Source organism: Prionailurus viverrinus, chromosome D4 (assembly GCF_022837055.1).
Source record: "Prionailurus viverrinus isolate Anna chromosome D4, UM_Priviv_1.0, whole genome shotgun sequence".
Classification (NCBI taxonomy): Eukaryota; Metazoa; Chordata; class Mammalia; order Carnivora; family Felidae; genus Prionailurus; species Prionailurus viverrinus.
The window spans coordinates 89,101,062-89,117,760 of NC_062573.1; the positions used below are offsets into that span (position 1 = coordinate 89,101,062).

The following is a 16,699-nucleotide window of genomic DNA, read 5'->3' on the forward strand; positions in this document are numbered from 1 at the left end:
ACTCACTGGACTGTACCCCCCCTTCCTGCTCCTCTGCCCCTCTCCCGCCCCCACCTCGAGGCCTCAGCTCTTGTCAGTTTCCACTCGCGGAGACAGACATCAGTGTCGTCACACAGCCCAGGGACCGGGCTGGCTGGGGGAGGAGAAGCTTCACCGGTCCGGGGATGGGGGGTGGGGGCGCTGGGAAGACGCCAGTGTCAGATTGCGTCATTTCCCAGCCCACCTGCCCCGCTAATCTCTGCACACACAGGCCCAAACATCCCCCACGCGCGCGGGCGTGCACACACGCGTTCATGCTCCTGGGCACACAGTCCTAGATACGTGCATTCTTTCACACAGCTCAGACCTCAGGGCCAAGGTCCTCGGTGCGCATGCAGGCACACAGCCTGGCAGGCAGGAGGGGCGCGCCAGTTTCTGGATGAGCGCGTGCATAGAATTCTAGGCTTTGGGGGGACTTAACCCTCCTCTTACGGGCAAGGAACTGGCCTCTGGACAGTAGAACAGAAGCGTCGTTCTGAGTGCCTGCCAGGTGCCAGGCACTGTCCATGAGATGGTCCCTGTCCTCGCGGAGCTCACAGTTATGGGAATGGGGGTACAATTAGAATGCAGCGTGCCTGTGCCGTGATGGGACCACGGGGCAGAGGGGGGCGGGCACAGTCTGTCTGTCTCCGTGGGGCTCCCTCTCCCTTACTCCGGCGCCCACCTTCTTGGCCTTGCATCACCTGTCCCTGTCTTGAGCCCACCCCAGCCACGCCAGGGTGTCTGAGCCACCTGTGGCTTCCCAGACCACACCTGGCCCCAGCGGTTCCCTTCCCTGGGCCTTGTGCCTTCCAGCAGGGGGCTTCTGGGGCCCAGCTCCTCTGGGGTTGAGTCCCGGCTCTGCCACTTAACCAGCCAAGCAAGGCCTTGAGCAAGCTCCTTAACCTGAGCCTCAGTTTCCCCGTCTCGAAAATGGAGACAACACAAAGGGAAGGGCTCCGCACATGACGGGCATGTTCATTTATATGGATTGTGGGGACCAGCTGGAGAGGCCAGGTTCAGGGTCTCTGGCTTCACCTGGACTGCCGTTCCAGACGGCTGAAATAGCTTTCGCTTTTGCAGAGTGGTTCGCCGAGCCGTGAAGTTGGGTTCCAGAAGCCGGGAAGCCGCACATCCCATCCAAGGTATTTTCTGAGTCCTTCCTGCCTCCTTCCCTCCATTAAAAAAGAAATATTTTTTTTCATGTTTATTTTTTGAGAGAGACAGAGCGCGAGCAGGGGAGGGGCAGAGAGAGAGGGAGACCCAGAATCCGAAGCAGGCTCCAGGCTCCGAGCCAGCAGCACAGAGCCGGCAGCACAGAGCCCCACGCGGGGCTCGAACCCACAAACCGCGGGATCATGACCTGAGCCGAAGTCAGACGCTCAACCGACTGAGCCACCCAGGCGCCCCTCCTTCCCTCCAGTTTTGATGGTCTGCTCTTGCCATGAGCACCGTCCCTGGGCCCCAGGGTCAGGGTCTGCTGAGTCACCAGCAAGCCGGGCTGGAGACAGGGCCTGGCAGGCGGTCGAATGCCCAGTGGAGGCAGAAGTCGTCTGCATCCGTCAGAAACCCCCCCAACCGCACTTGTCCATGAGGTGTTCTCCCTTCCGCGTGCCAAGGGCCGCGGGGTGTGCGAGCCCTGGGGCTGGCCAAGGGTCTGCACACAGGATGCGTGTTCTAGTGTCACAGTCGGGCCCTGTCCAGGCTCTGCTGCACAGGGCTGGGTGACTGGGCCAGCACATCTCCTCCCTGGACTTCCAGGCCCAGGCACAGGGAAAGTTTTCAGTACACGGGAGGCTGCATCTTCGTGGTCGTGATGATGGGGTGCCCCTTGTGGGCTCCCTCCTGCGGAGGGGCGTCCACGGCTTTTCCCAACAGTGCCTAATAAAGGCCTTGACCTTGGTCAGACTCCAGTGGGAACGCCTCTCACCAGACACAAGAATCCCCCCTACAAATGCAGGATGCCAGGGCCACGTCCAGGGAGGCTGGGACCAGATGGTTTGGGTCCAAATCTGGGCCTGCTGCCTGCTGACCGTATGACCTCCAGCAAATGACCCCACCTCCGCGACCCTCAGCTTCCTCATTAGCAAAGCGGGCCCTATAACAACACCTACTCTCGGGACCTCGTGGAGAGTGCCGGGGGACACAGGGCAGGTCCTAACGGCCCAAAGGCTTAGGGAGAGCCTCCCGGATGGAAGAAACAGTGGCTGCAAAGACAAGGACACAGGGGTCTCTGGTGCCTCAGTGTAGCTGAGGAGACAGATAAGGCGGGACGCATCTGTCCCTGCTGCAGAGGGTCAGGAAGGAACTCCCTCCGCCCGTCCCCTTCCTTCTCTGGACCTCAGTGTCTCCGTCTGTATCCTGGAGCAGCCGATCACTGAGGCGCGTTTGAAGAGTCTAAACTCCCAATGTGCGAGGGCTCGCTGGGGCACCAGGTGGGGGGGGGGGGGGCGGGGTACGTGGAGGCAGGGACTCTGCACCCTAGCATCCTGTTCTGCTGGGAGGCAGCATTGCATGCTGGGACGAGTTCTGTGACCTTGAGCCAGCTGCTCACCTGTCTGAGCCCCAGGGTCTGCCGCCCCAACGGACACAACAGCGGGTCACGGTAGGGGTGGGGGGTGAGCCACGTGAGGCCCCCCCAGGGCCATGCCTGGCAATCTCTGAGCTGCCCAAGGCTTGGGGCCAAAGCCCCGCCCAAGTCTGCAGAGCATCCTGGCCCTGTCCCAACAGCTCAGCCTCAGGCACCCTGTCTACCTGGCGAGGGATCGGCTCCGAGGCATGCTTCCTTCCTCCCCCAAACCCCTATCACCCCCAAGCTGCTATCAGTATTCCCAGGGCCTTCCCTGCGTGTATGTAGGTGTGTGCCTGCAGTGTGTGGGGTCGGGTCCTCGGGGGTAGGGGTGGGGGAAGGGATGAGGCCGCAGGAAGGAACAGCTTCTCAGCTGGCCTTGAGAACAGGTGAACACCTTGTTCCCATCCCTCTCCTCCCCCCGCGGCAGCTCTTCCGAGGGCTGAGGCTGCCCAAGGCCAAAGTGGGGGCTCCTGGCCGGTTGGGATGGGCTGGCTCTGAGTCACTCTCCTTCCTCCACGACAACCTCCCCCTCCCCCAGACGAGATGTCCAGCAAAGGCTCCGTGGTTCTGGCCTACAGTGGCGGCCTGGACACCTCCTGCATTCTCGTGTGGCTGAAGGAACAAGGCTATGACGTCATCGCCTACCTGGTAAGGAGGCTCCCAGTGTGTGCGTCTTTCTACCTGTTTGTCCTGCTGTCCGTGAGCTCGCTCTCACTGCCCCCGAGCCCAGCTTCCCCTCCCTAAGCCTGTCAACTGGAGGCAAATACTTCTTGCTATTCTGCCTCCCTTTCTTCCCCGGTGAAATGAACATCCGTGGTGTCCCCAGGTCTGGGGTGCCCCACAGGGCACCGAGGAGGCCAGCTGTATGCGGCTGACCGGAGCGGGGGACGCCAGAAATGAGCTTGGCGGTGTGACCCGGCCAGCCTGCCTGCAAGGGGCCGTGGGCTCTGGCCTGCAGCGGGGACCATGGAAGGCACACCGTCTTCCTGTTTCCGGAAGCCCCTTGTCAGCACCCAGGAAGTCTGCAAAGATCATAGACTCCTGCAGTGGCTGAAGGGTTCTGACTGACTAGGCTTGGATCATGGGCGTATCCCTACCTTGAGCAGGGGACGTGATTTGTTCCCCTCCATTCCTATGGAAAGAGGCCCCCGAAAAGAAGTTTCTGGTCCCAGAGGAAGCGAGGACAGTGCTCCACATAGACAAAAGTTCAGCCGTTGCCAGGAGTGATTGGTTTGCAGTTGAAGTCAAGATACCTAAGAGCGCCCGATCCCCTTGTCATTCAGGTAGGGGAGGGTGAGGCCCAGGGAGAGAAGCGTCTCGCTCACAGTCACCTGGTAAGTGAGAGCCACCTCCATTCGAGGGGTGTTGTAGACAGCTTTGGCAGGGGGAGAAGGGGCTGAAATTCTTCTCCAGCTCTCCTTCGTGCCCCCGGGCTGATTAGGCCTCTCTGCTGCTGTTTCTCAGGCCAACATCGGCCAGAAGGAAGACTTTGAAGAAGCCAGGAAGAAGGCGCTGAAGCTCGGGGCCAAAAAGGTACCAAGTGGCGGCAGGATTTGGGGTTTTGACCTGGTGGCGGCAGCAGTGGGCATGGCTGCCTCAGGGTTCCTTGTCCCCTGCATCCTTTTCAGTTGGGTCCTCTCGCTTCCAAGAGTATGGGCTCGATTCCTTCTGTTTTCAGGTGTGTGGATGCCATCATCTCCCTGCCTCCCCTACCCACTTTCCCACCACGTCCTCATCCCCCCTGCCCTTCTGTCTTCCTCTCATCCATCCGTCGGTCTGCCTGCCCATCCCTCCTTTATGCCTCTGTCCCTCCACCCATGATTCACTCATCTATCCATCCATCCAACAATCATCCATCCAGCCAACCATCATCCAGCCAGCCGGCCATCCATTCACTCATGTATCCCCCCATCCAGCCAACCTTCTTCCATCCATCCATTCATCCATCCACCCATCAACTATCCATCCATTCATCTGTCCATCTATCTACCCATTCTTTCATCCATCTACCTGTCCATCCCTCTTCTGTCTCTGTCCATCATTCCATCCATTCAACAGAATCAGAAAATTCCAGTTGAGTTCAGTGCCCTGATTGAGCATCTATCTCTGCTCTGTCCATCATTCCATCCATTCAACAGAATCAGAAAATTCCAGTTGAGTTCGGTGCCCTGACTGAGCATCTAATCACGTGGCAGGCAGGCCCTCTGTGGGGTGTGGAGCCCGTGTAGTAAACAGGGCCAACATGGTCCCTGCTCACATAGGCTCACAGTGTAAAGTCTGAGCTGCTCCCCGGGGCCGTCCCTGGTACCCTCACCCCTTCACTTGGGCAAGTGGGCAGGGGACACAGCAGGGATGGTGTGAAAAGCCATCAGCTCACCTGCTTGGTCAGAACTGGTCCCCTCTGCAGGGCACTTCCTTGGGGTTCTCAGAACCTAAAAAGGAGCCTGGCACATACAAAGAGCTCAATTTGCACATTAAAATAATGCATGAGTCCCATATCCCATCACTGGCCGCAGGCCTAAAACTGGATCTCCCTCATGTCTCAGAGAGGAGAGGGGTTGTCTGAGCAGGAACCCAGAAGGTGGGATAAGAACACTTGCGTGTTGAAGATGAGCGGGGCCTTCACATGAGTTGGGCTTTTGTGTAAAGATCTGTCCTTAATTCATTACTCTAGATCATTTTTAACCTTGTGCTCTGAGGATCCCACCTATTTTTATGTACTTGGAATTGGAGTGGGAATTTCTTGCCCATACCATCAGGGTATAGTTTCATCGCTTTTCTTTTAATTTTCATTTTCTTTCATTCTTTGAGTCATTTAAAAAAAATAGTTTCTTTTAATTATTTTTTAATGCTTATTTATTTTTGAGAGAGAGACAGACAGAGCACGAGCAGGGGAGGGGCAGAGAGAGAGGGAGACACAGACTCGGAAGCAGGCTCCAGGCTCTGAGCTGTCAGCACAGGGCCCGACGCGGGGCTCGAACTCACGAATTGTGAGATCATGACCTGAGCCAAAGTCGGGTGCTTACCTGACCGAGCCACCCAGGCGCTTCCCCCCCACGAAATGGTTTCATTTTAAGCTAAATATAGGCTCACAGGAAGTTGCAAATATAATATAAAGAACCCCATGACCATGTTCCACTCTTGAAAATACTTGGGTGCCCCATAGTTTTGTGGATTACATCTACTGATACGACGTTATAAATAAAAGCTGAAATTAAACACAGTAACCCACTTTAAAAGACCAATATTAAACACATCCTATGCTAACATCAGTGACATTTTTACCTCAGAAAAATAACTATTTCCAAAACAAAAACGTTTGGTGAAAGCAGCATTGTGGATGTTGCATTTTTATAAATCTCTTTCATGTCTGGTTTAGCAGAAAACAGGTGGATTCTTATAGCTGTGTCTCCATTCATTTTGCGATGTGTTGTTTTGGTTGACATTGTGAAGAAAATACGGCCTCGTGAATGTAGCCCTGGAAGAGAGAGGAATATTTTATTTTATTTTATTTTTTATTTTTTAAAATTTATGTCCAAATTAGCATCTAGTGCAACAATGATTTCAGGAGTAGATTCCTTAGTGCCCCTTCCCCATTTCGCCCATCCCCCCACCCCCCCACAACCCTTCCAGCCACCCTCGGTCTGTTCTCCATATTTATGAATCTCTTCTGTTTTGTCCCCCTCCCTGTTTCTATATTATTTTTGTTTCCCTTCCCTTATGGTCAACTGTTTTGTCTCTTAAAGGCCTCATATGAGTGAAGTCATATGATATTTGTCTTTCTCGGACTAATTTCACTTAGCATAATACCCTTCAGTTCCATCCATGTAGTTGTACATGGCAAGACTTCATTCTTTTTGATTGCCGAGTAATACTCCATTGTCTATATATACCACATCTTCTTTATCCGTTCATCCATCGATGGCCATTTGGGCTCTTTCCGTCCTTTGGCTGTTGTCGAGAGTGCTGCTATAAACATGGGGGTGCATGCGTCCCTTCGAAACAGCACACCTGTATCCCCGTGGAGAAACGCCTAGTAGTGCCATTGCTGGTCGTAGGGCAGTTCTATTTTTAATTTTTTGAGCAACCTCCATACTGTTTTCCAGAGTGGCTGCCCCAGCTTGCATTGCCACCAACAATGCGAAAGAGACCCTCTTTCTCCGCATCCTCGCCAACATCTGTTGTTGCCTGAGTCATTCATGTTGGCCATTCTGACAGGTGTGAGGGGGTATCTCAGTGTGGTTTTGATTTGTATTTCCCTGAGGATGAGTGATGTTGAGTATTTTTTCATGTGTCGGTCGGTCACCTGGATGTCTTCTTTGGAGAAGTGTCTGTTCATGTCTTTTGCCCATTTCGTCACTGGGTTATTTGTTTTTTGGGTGTTGGAGAGAGGAATATTTTAATAGCCTTTTCAGAGAGTTGGGGATATTTTCTGATACTGCACCTAAACTCAGCAAGGGGTGGTTTCTTAAAGATTAGCGTGATGGGGAACTTGACCCTGTAGCAATGAGTTTTTCATGCATCAGAATCCACTGGTGCAGGAGCGCCTTGGTGGTCCAGTCAGTTGAGCATCTGATCCCAGGGTCATGGGATCGAGCCCCACATGGGTCTTCTCACTGTGCATGGAGTCTGCTTAAGATTCTCTCTCTTCTTCTCCCTCTGCCCCTCACTCTGGCTTGCGTGCTCTCTCGCTCGCTCTCTCCCTCTCTCTCAAATAAATAAATAAAATACAAATACATTTTTAAAAACCCTGTCCATCTTACACTTTGGATGGATTTTTTTTTTGTCTGTGCAAGATTGTGTCACATCATGCATCCACTGATCATGTAAAAACCATTATTTCATTGAGTTATGCAGATCTTCCAAATGTTGGTACATTTCATCATAAGATATCAAAACATCGCATTTGCCAATCTCGCCACTACCCACGGAAATATTAGGAAGCTGTCAGTTGGACGTTGTCCATAATTCTAACTTTTGCCGGAAAACCCGAGTTTTCTCATTGGTAACAAATACTCAAGTGTTCCCTGAAGTGACAACAAGGTCACTTCATTTTTGTGAAAATGTCAAACACTCCAGTCTGAAAGACCATGTTTTGTCTGTCATGCTTTCAAGTAAAAACGATGTTTCATAAAAAAAAAAAAAAAAAGGCTACTTCAGCTTGTAACTCGCCTTGGAAGGCACCAGAAGGACTTCATGTGCATTTCACCTTTTGTGCTTGAGATTCAACGGAAGTAATCCTTGCTGCAGCTTCGAGACCGTTCTTAAGTGAAATCATCGCGGTGGAAACAAGACGTTAGGAACACAGTGGCGGTGTCTCTGCCTTGATTTGGGCTGAGGTGCCAGTGTGAACGTCAACGCTAGTCAAAAAGGCAAATGACAGCTTAGCATCATCATAAAAAATCTTTCCGGGGCACTGGGTGGCTCAGTCAGTTGAACATCTGACTCTTGATTTCAGCTCCGGTCATGATCCAGGGTCGGGTTCAAGCCCCAAGTTGGGAGAACACCTGTTTAGGATTCTCTCTCTCTCTCCTTCTGCCCCCTCACCTCAACTCGTGCTCTCTCTCTCTCTCTCAAATTAAAAAAAAAAAAATCTTTTCACTCACTCAGTCTCCTTGAAAGGGTCCTGAGGGTGTCCAGAGGTCTATGCTCTGAGAACCATTCCTTTAGATCGGGGCCTCTCAACCTTGGCACTCTTGGGACGGAGCTGGCTGCCCTGAGGTTTCTGGGATGTCTAGCAGCATCCCTGGCCTTTGCCCATGAGATATCAGAAACCCTCTCCCCCAACCCACCGGTGTGAGAACCAAAAATATCTCCAGCTATTGTCACTGCTCCTGGCGGGCAAAGTCATCCCTAGTTGAGAGCTTTTGTGATTACTATCTCCTATCTACTGCTTTAGATCTTAGGTGACAACAAGTTTCATCTCAGGCCCAGAAGGTTGGGCTGGGAGGGACTTAAGGTCCGCATAGGTTTCAGCTAGATGGCCTATCAGGATTGATTAGCAATGTCTGCCATGAGTGCAGGAAGGGAGTAAGAATACCGTGTGCTAGGGTTGATTAATGATGTCTGCTACAGATAAACAGAAGGCAAAGTGGAGGTGCCTCTGGTCAGGATCCATTAGTAGAGTCTGCCGTAGACACAGGACTCTGTCTTCTGGCTGGGCCCTCTCCTTGCCGAGCCTCACTCCATGGGCTCCTCTCCCCATAGGTGTTCATCGAGGACGTCAGCAAGGAGTTTGTGGAGGAGTTCATCTGGCCCGCCATCCCAGTCGAGCGCGCTGTACGAGGACCGCTACCTCCTGGGCACCTCTCTCGCCAGGCCCTGCATTGCCCGGAAACAAGTGAGAGATCGCCCAGCGGGAGGAGCCAAGTATGTGTCTCACGGCGCCACAGGAAAGGTGAGCCAGTGGGTGGACGGTGCTGGGGAGGGCTGGGCAGAGGCGGGGGGAACCTGCAAAGGGGACTCGGGAAACCAGGGTGGTTGCAGGCTTCGCCCCCAGGAGAGGCAGGCGAGCAGCGGACACATTCACTGTCCACACTGCCTGTCCAGTCTGAGTAGGACGAATGGTATTCATAGGAGCGGGTACCGGGGCGTAGGCAGCTGGGTGCTGTGGGTCCGTGTGTGTCTTCTGTCTACGGGGGGAGCAGTTTGGCGGACTTGACCCTGCGGCTCAGGGCAATCACCCCTGGCCCGGGTCACAGAGCACAGGTCACCATGCAATGCGGTGGAAAGGGCTGGAAACCCCGCATTAGCAAAGCGGGGTGGATCCCACCTGGGTGGCCCCTGTGGGTCTTCGTTGGCCAGGACCGCCGCCCCACAGCGCCACAGGCCTGGTGGCTCCAGCCATAGAAGTGTGTCGTATCACGATTCCAGGGCCGAGGTGCGGGCAGGGCCGGGCTCCCCCGGTGGAGGGGGGGCGGCGAGGAAGGCGTCCATCCAGGCCTCTCCGGGTTTCTGTGGGGCCCTCATCTGCCCTCGGGCATGGCTCGCTCTGTGTCCAAATTCCTCCCTTTTATACCACACCAGTCCTATCAGATTAGGGGCCCACCCTTCTGATCCCATCCTAACCCCATCACTTCGACAAAGACCTGTTTCCGAATAAGGTCACGTTCTCGGGTACTGAGAGCTGGGGCTTCAACCTGGCTCTTGTGGGGGACACCAGTCAACCCGTGACACCCCCCCGCCTTCTGGCCCCTGCGTGGCCAGTGCAGACTGAGGGAGGGGGCCCGGTGGGGGACAAGGCAGGAGAGCCCTCTGCACGCTGTCCCACAGGTGGCCGTGCTCAAGACACAAGATTGCAAGGCAGACAAGTCTTGGGCGATGGTGTCAGCAAAGCTGTGTGGTCACGGGCTCTCAACGTCACTGGACGCCAAGCCAGTAGCCCCCCCCCCCCCCCCCCGGTACAGGGCTTGGCTCCCTGACAACCCCACAGTCAGCAGACCCTGCCCCTCCCCGCGACAGGGAGCTCACTACCTTCCCCGAGAGCTCGTGCTAACCTGACCCAGGCCCCGCCCCTGCCCAGGCTGGTCGGGGCAGTGGGAGGGGAAGCAGACTCTGGCTCGCTGTGACACAGGGACACTTGTAGCCTAGATTATGACAGAGCAGACGTGACTTGAGGTGGCCTTGCAAGCCAGGGTGGCCCTGGTTCCGGTCTAGAGAGCTGATGCGTTCGTTCAGGCGCTTGGGCACGAGGTCAGCAGGCTTATACGGGGGCCTGTGGAAAGGGTTGGACACAAGCCGGGTTCTGGCAACAGTATTGAACTTCTGGGGCTCCTCCCGCCCTCAGGGAGCCTGTGTGTCCTAGCAAGGGAGAGGAGAGTGGACAGACAGACAGACAGACACGATAAGGCGGCTGTAGGGGTGGGGCCTCTCGGCCGTGGGGCAACAGGCAGGGGAGGGAGGCTGATCTCCAGGGCATGGCCCTGCAGGAGGAGTGTGGGTGAGTGAGTAATGGGGTAAGGGAAGAGTGTGCCCGGCAGAGGGATCCGCCTGTGCCAAGGCTTGGGGGCACGGAGCCCCGAACAACAGCCCGTCTGGGAGCATCTAGCCAGAACTGTCGCTGTGGGGGGCAGCAGGCTCGGGGCCGGGCCCGCGGCCATGCTGAGGGGTTGACTTCTGAGAGCACTTCATCAGGGGGCACGGGAGGGCCCCAGGCTGGGCGGGGGGTGGCCAGCGAGTCCCCCACTGGTGTGTTGGGGATGGTTCTGGACTGAGATGGTGGGAGTTCCTTCTACGGAGGAAGGGGACTGGTGTCTCTCGCGCAGACCTGTGACCCTAGAGCCTAGTCGTGAGCGCATGGTGAGCAGGGTGACAGAGCTGGGCTGTTTGCACGGGGATGTGCGCGTCCCCTTCCGCCTTGAGGGCGGTAGGACAGAGTGCACGAGAACCCGGAGGTTCGGGCCGTACGGCTCTCGGAGCTGTACTGGGGGCTCCTGCAGGTAGAGGAAGGTCAGTGAGAACACATGTCCGTGCGGAATAAAGACGTTTCGGAGCCGTGTCATCCGCCCCGGATGAGCTGAGCTGAGCAGTGAGCTCCCCGTTCTACGAGGCATTTAAGCTGAGACCAGATCAGGATTCTGGAAGGGCTCCTGCCTGGAGAAGATCCCCCCAGGACTGAGGATGGGTGGCGTTCAGGGCTGGCGGAGCGAATGGTGGGTCTGGCCCTGGTGTGGGAGACTCGAGGGTCCCAGGGAGAGACCCTCCCTGACACCCCCCCCCCCCCCCCCCGCCCGGGGCAACTAGCCCCACAAGGCGGCGAGCAGCCACCTGCAGCCGTGAGCACCCCTCCGTTTGGCCACAAGAGGACACCAGAGGCTTGGATTTGAGGCCTTCGGGTGAGAAGGTGTGTGCAGTGCTACCCCGGGTCTGCTGTCCCTTCTGGGGGTTGATGGGCGAGGTGTACTCCTGGGCCTTAGTTTCCCCTTATCTGCAGAACCTGAGGAAGCCCCCAGAGTCTCTGAAGACAATTTCCTAGCCCCGAGAGGTGTGAGTAGAGAGAGCCAGCCAGGAAGGCTTGGGGCCAGGTCCAGAGAAATGCCAAGTTTTTGAGGGAGGAAGGAGCGGGGACAGGGGCCGGCGGCCTGCAGGGGGCACCAGCGATCAGGAGGTGGGCTTTGCGGGCAAGCGAGGGAGACTTGTGGCCCCAGATGGAGGCACCCGAGCCCCGTGGGGTGTGGCCGGCCACCCCAAAGAGAGGTGCCACAAGGACGCTCGGCGGAGTTTTCTGCAGGGGTTCACGGTGAAGAGAGAGCTGGGGTATAAGCTGCAGCCCCGCCCCCCCGCAGATGTGGGGGAGATCCCAGCGTGGCCAGTCCTGAGGCTGTGGCCATTTGGAACACCCAGCCGCTGGCCTCTCCCAGCTGTTGGCTCCTGAGTCGCGGATGGAGGAAACTCGTTCCAGCCTCCCGGATAGATGTCACCTTCCCGTGTGTGTCCATTCACTCCCCGAATACTGATCCAGCACAGGCCCTCCTCCACGCACGGGGACGCTGGTACAGGACGCGCTCGGGACTTAGGAGCCCTAACCCAGCAGGGGCTGGAACAGGGCGGGAGCAAGAGTTAGCCAGGGATGCGGCGGGGAAGGGCATCCCAGGCTGGAACAGCCCTTGCGAAGGCCTGGAGGCGGGAGGGAGGCAGCTGGGCGGCAGCTCGTACTGAGCTGGACCTGGGGTCCCCCTCCACGCCCTGCCCTGATCCCTCGCTAGCAGAGAGCTGCACAGAAGCTGGGGTGGCCCTTCCGGCACCCCCCCTCACCCCTCCAGTTTTGGAAGAAGGGCCTGGAAATATGAGCCAGACTCAGGCAGGGGTACGGGGAGCAGGTCTGTAAATGGCGCCATCTGTATGGTTAGCCGAGGAACAGATGGGCGGACCCCCCTCCCCCAGCCCCTCCGGGCCCCGTGGGCGCTGCACCCACACTTACGCACACCTGCACGTGTATCAGCGCGTGGACACACATGGCTACACCCCCCCCCCCCGTCTCCCACCCTCGGGGCTGTCCTGGTGCCGAGGGTCCTGGGGTTCCAGGGGGAGGAAGGACTTAGACCAACTGGAGTCTTAACTGGGACAGAGTTTGAAGCAAGGGGGCCCGTCTGGCTTCTGCGAGGGTCTCCGACTGTGGAACAGATGGGTGTCCTCATGTGGGTCTGGACAGGCAGACACCAGCCCGGGTGTGCCTGTCCGAGGAGGCACAAGTGGCCATTGTACTGGGGAAACGTGAAGCCACGGTGGGGGGGGGGGGGGGGGGGGGATCACCAGGAGACGCAATACTGTGGGCTTCGTGGGCTTCGCAGATCTGAACCGAGGCCTGCTTCTTCATCGCCTGCCTTTGCCCCGGGAGCTGTTGCCCGCCACGGGTCCTTGGGCAGGCCGTGCCACCTGTGCCTCGGTTTCCCCATCTGTCAGGCAGGGACGATACCGGAGCCTATCTCAGCTGTAAGGATTCAACGGGTTTAAGTCCGGAGCTCGGACCGTCGCTGGCCTGTGAGCTGTTGGGACAGAAACGTTGTCTGTCGGCTGCGCGGCCCTGGGCAAGTGGCATCACTTCTCTGAGCCTTGTCAGCAAAGCTGGGTTAACTATCCCCCTGGCCCCAGGCGGCTTTCCCCTGTGGCCGCGAGCACATAGTAGGTGCTCACTACGGGGCTTGGCTGGCGGGCGGGGAGCCGGATGGGCCTGGGAGGCATCAGAGAGGGACGGCCTCGGCCCCTCCTCGGCTCCTGGCTCCGCAGAGAGGGGCTGCAGCCTGTATTTCCACGCCGCCTGACAACTCTCTGGAAAATAACATGTTATTCCCGCCGCTGCCTGGCTGGGCCCGTGCAGTTTGCACAGTAGGCGAAAGGCCCCTCTGTTATTTCCACAGCTTAAGTCCCCCTCTGGGCGCCGAGCTGACGGGAAGCAGGCAGGACGCTGGCAACCATTGTGTCTGCGGCCTTCTCTTCCTCCTCCCCGTCGTCAGCGCCTGGGGTGTCAGATGGGTCTTTATTTTACGCAGGCGCGGAGAGGCAGGGCAACCCTCCCAGGGAGGTGGGCTCAGTGCCCTTGAACTAGTTCCTTCTCTTTGGACCTCAGTTCCCTGTCCGTTCAGAGAGGAACCGAGGAGCAAAGAGCCCTCGGGTCACCTGGTTGCACCCATTCCCTGCCCCCCCCCCCAGGCAATTTATAGAAGGGGGAACTGAGGCTCAGAGAGGAGACGGGAATCCCAACTGGATGGATATGAGTCGTCAAAGGACCACGGAGCCCCAGCCCTGGCTGGATCTCTGGGTGGGGGTTAGATGGGGCCAGGTGGGGGAAGAAGGCTGAGGTGTGGACAGCTAGGGGCTCCCTAGAGGAGGACGGGGATCTCGGCGGGGCTAGACCCCCCGCCTCACACATGTGTGCACCCCCTGAAGTGTGCACAGACATGATGATACGTGTGCTCTCCCTACCGTGTTCCCAGACAGGTGTACCCCCGTCGGGCCACACGCCCCACACCCACACCGCTGGATTCTAATCTTGACTCCACCTAAAGGGCAGGGCCTGGGGCTTCCTCTCCAGGAAGGAGGCTCATAACAGTCCCCACCTCAGAAGATCTCGGGGTTGGAGGTGGGCCTGCCCTGAGCAGCCCTCAGGCAGGTTGTCGGCCGTCACACGGTGCCGTCCCTGCCCCCAGCCCCTGTCCTGTGGCTCCCGGTGATCCCCGCCCCGTTCCGTGTTTCAGGGAAATGACCAGGTCCGGTTTGAGCTCACCTGCTACTCACTGGCCCCTCAGATTAAGGTAAGTTGTTGTTCCTCCCCCGAAGGTGGGTGCTGGGGGCTAATGTCACCGGCGGGGGAGGCAGGGTGTGGAGTTCTGGGAGGTTCACGGACAGGGACAGAGTGCCCCTGAGTCTCCAGGTGGGTGGTTCCCTTCTTGCTCGGGAGAGACTCTGTGCTCACGCCAGCTGAGAGGCCATGGCACCCTCTCTGACCATTAGTCCTCCTGGAAGGCGCTGCCCAGGGTCCTGGGTAGGTCAGAGCACTGGACAGAAAGACATAGCCGCCCTTTGGCCAGGGTCCTTGGTGCTCCCGGGTCTGGCTTCTCGGTTCCAGGCCGGAACAGTTCTGGGACAATGTTGGCCTGTTTCTAGGAGCTCATAGCACACCCAGGGTCGGGGCCACCCAGCTAAGGCTCTGGCTCTGCTCCGGCTGCCTGAGCCCTGACCCCCTGCATCCTGGATCCTTTCCTGGTTGGAAATCACCAGGATCTGGGGAATCAACCGCCCTGCCCGTGGCCTGTCACCCAGGCATGAGAGCACACATCAGGGCTGTGTGTCGGCCACCGCTGCCTCTGTCCCCCCCCAGGCTGGCCTGGGGCCTGGGCCTGTGTCCATCTATCTTATCTGTTCCCTTCCTCCCTCCCTCTCTCCTTCCTTCCTTCCTTCCTTCCTTCCTTCCTTCCTTCTTCCTTCCCTTCCTTCCTTCCTCCCTCCCTCCCTCCCTCCCTCCCTCCCTTCCTTCCTTCCTCCCTCCCTCTCTCCTTCCTTCCTTCCTTCCTTCCTTCCTTCCTTCCTTCCGTCTGTATTTACTCAGATCAGACCCTGGGCCAGGCTCCAGGCATACAATGAGTAGACAAGGCTGGGCCACAGAGCTGTAATGTGGCACCAATGGGAGCCCCATGGTAATTTACGTTTTTCTAGCAGCCGCATCAAAACAAACCGATAAAAAAACACGAGATAAAAAGCGACGGGTGACCTCCTTGTAATAATGTGTACTGCACGTATGTCCTGAACCGCTGTGGTACCCCAGTGGTGTCATTTAACCTGCCACCGATGTGAACACATTACTCATGAGATGTTTTCCGTTCTGAATCTTCAAGCTCCTTGTGCTTTGCAGTGCAGCACATCCCAGTCAGGACCGGCCACGTTTCGGGTCTCGGTGGCCACACGTGGCTCCTGGCCGCCGGACTGGGCAGGACAGGCCTAGGTCTGAGCTCCTTCGAGGTCACTTCAGGCTAAAGCTGCAGAAGATGTCTCTCCTCCTGAGCACTGAAGGAGCCCTAAGAGGTTTCCTTATTTGTTTATTTAAAAAAAAAAAATGTTTTAATGCTTATTTTTGATAGAGAGAACACGAGTGGGGGAGGGGCAGAGAGCGAGACACACACAGAATCCAAAGCGGGCTCCAGGCTCCGAGCTGCCAGCACGGAACCTGACGTGAGGCTCGAACTCACGAGTCGCAAGATCATGACCTGAGGCGAAGTCGGACACGTAACCGACTGAGCCACCCAGGTGTCCCTTTTTAAAGGTAGACCATCTTTCTCTGTCCCTTTAACCAGCCAGCAGCTGCTTGCTGGGTGGGAGTGACCTGGAGGTAAGCTCTAATGGTCCCCAAACACTGGGCAGCTAGGAAGCCCTCAGCAGTGGCTGCTTGCTAGCTTGTCGCAGGCCGGTGGCCATGGGGGCTTTCTCTTGACCCCCCCCCCCGGGTTCCCACAGCAGCTTGGGGGAGGAGGGCAAGGTGTCTGGTTTCTGGATCTCTGTCTGCAGAGGCCGAGCCGAGGGGCTGGGATGGGGCTGAGGGCAGGGGCCAAAGCTGAGATGAGACCAGAGGGTGCCCCCCATGGCCGAGCCTGTGCCAGGGGCAGCTTGCCATCAGAGGCAGGGGCCTGGCTGGCTCCAGGGCTGGGTGGGGGCTCTTCTTGGGGGCCTGACCCTTACACCCCCAGGCTGATGGGGCCCCCCGTGAAATGAGCTCAGTCCCCTCAGTCAGGCTGTGACTCCTCTCCCTTCCCCACCCAGTGCAGCTCCGGCATGCAGAAGGCAGGAGACCAAGAGAAATGGGTTGAGAGCACCATGCGTTGTCTCTGAGCCCTGCAGGGCTTCTGCAGTGGTGTGGACCGCCCCCCACCCCCACCCCGGGCAGGGGTCGGGGGTTGCTAGCCCTCTGACCGGGGGTCCTAGTAGGAAACCCGAGGCCTGTCTGGGTTCAAACCCTCAAGTCTCAGAGAGACGGATGCCCGGAAAGCCAGGGAACCCAGCTGGGGGCCACAGGGCCATCCTGCCACGGAGCTTGGGCCTCTACAAAGCATGCCCCCCCCTCCAGTGTAGCAGGTCCTGTCCTCCCCGTGCCTAATGGGGTACCACTGGCCACCCCACACG

General features: G+C 57.5%; 1 protein-coding gene across 1 annotated transcript in view; it reads left to right on the forward strand.

Annotated features, from left to right (window-relative positions):
- Positions 1-16,699, forward strand: part of ASS1 (argininosuccinate synthase 1) — a 50,833-nt gene that overhangs the window by 3,829 nt on the left and 30,305 nt on the right. Inside the window, 6 exon segments of the mRNA XM_047831246.1 lie at positions 1,102-1,163; positions 3,129-3,238; positions 4,055-4,123; positions 8,798-8,854; positions 8,856-8,987; positions 14,284-14,344. Coding sequence (XP_047687202.1) covers positions 3,134-3,238; positions 4,055-4,123; positions 8,798-8,854; positions 8,856-8,987; positions 14,284-14,344 — 424 coding nt within the window. The 5' untranslated portion in view covers positions 1,102-1,163; positions 3,129-3,133.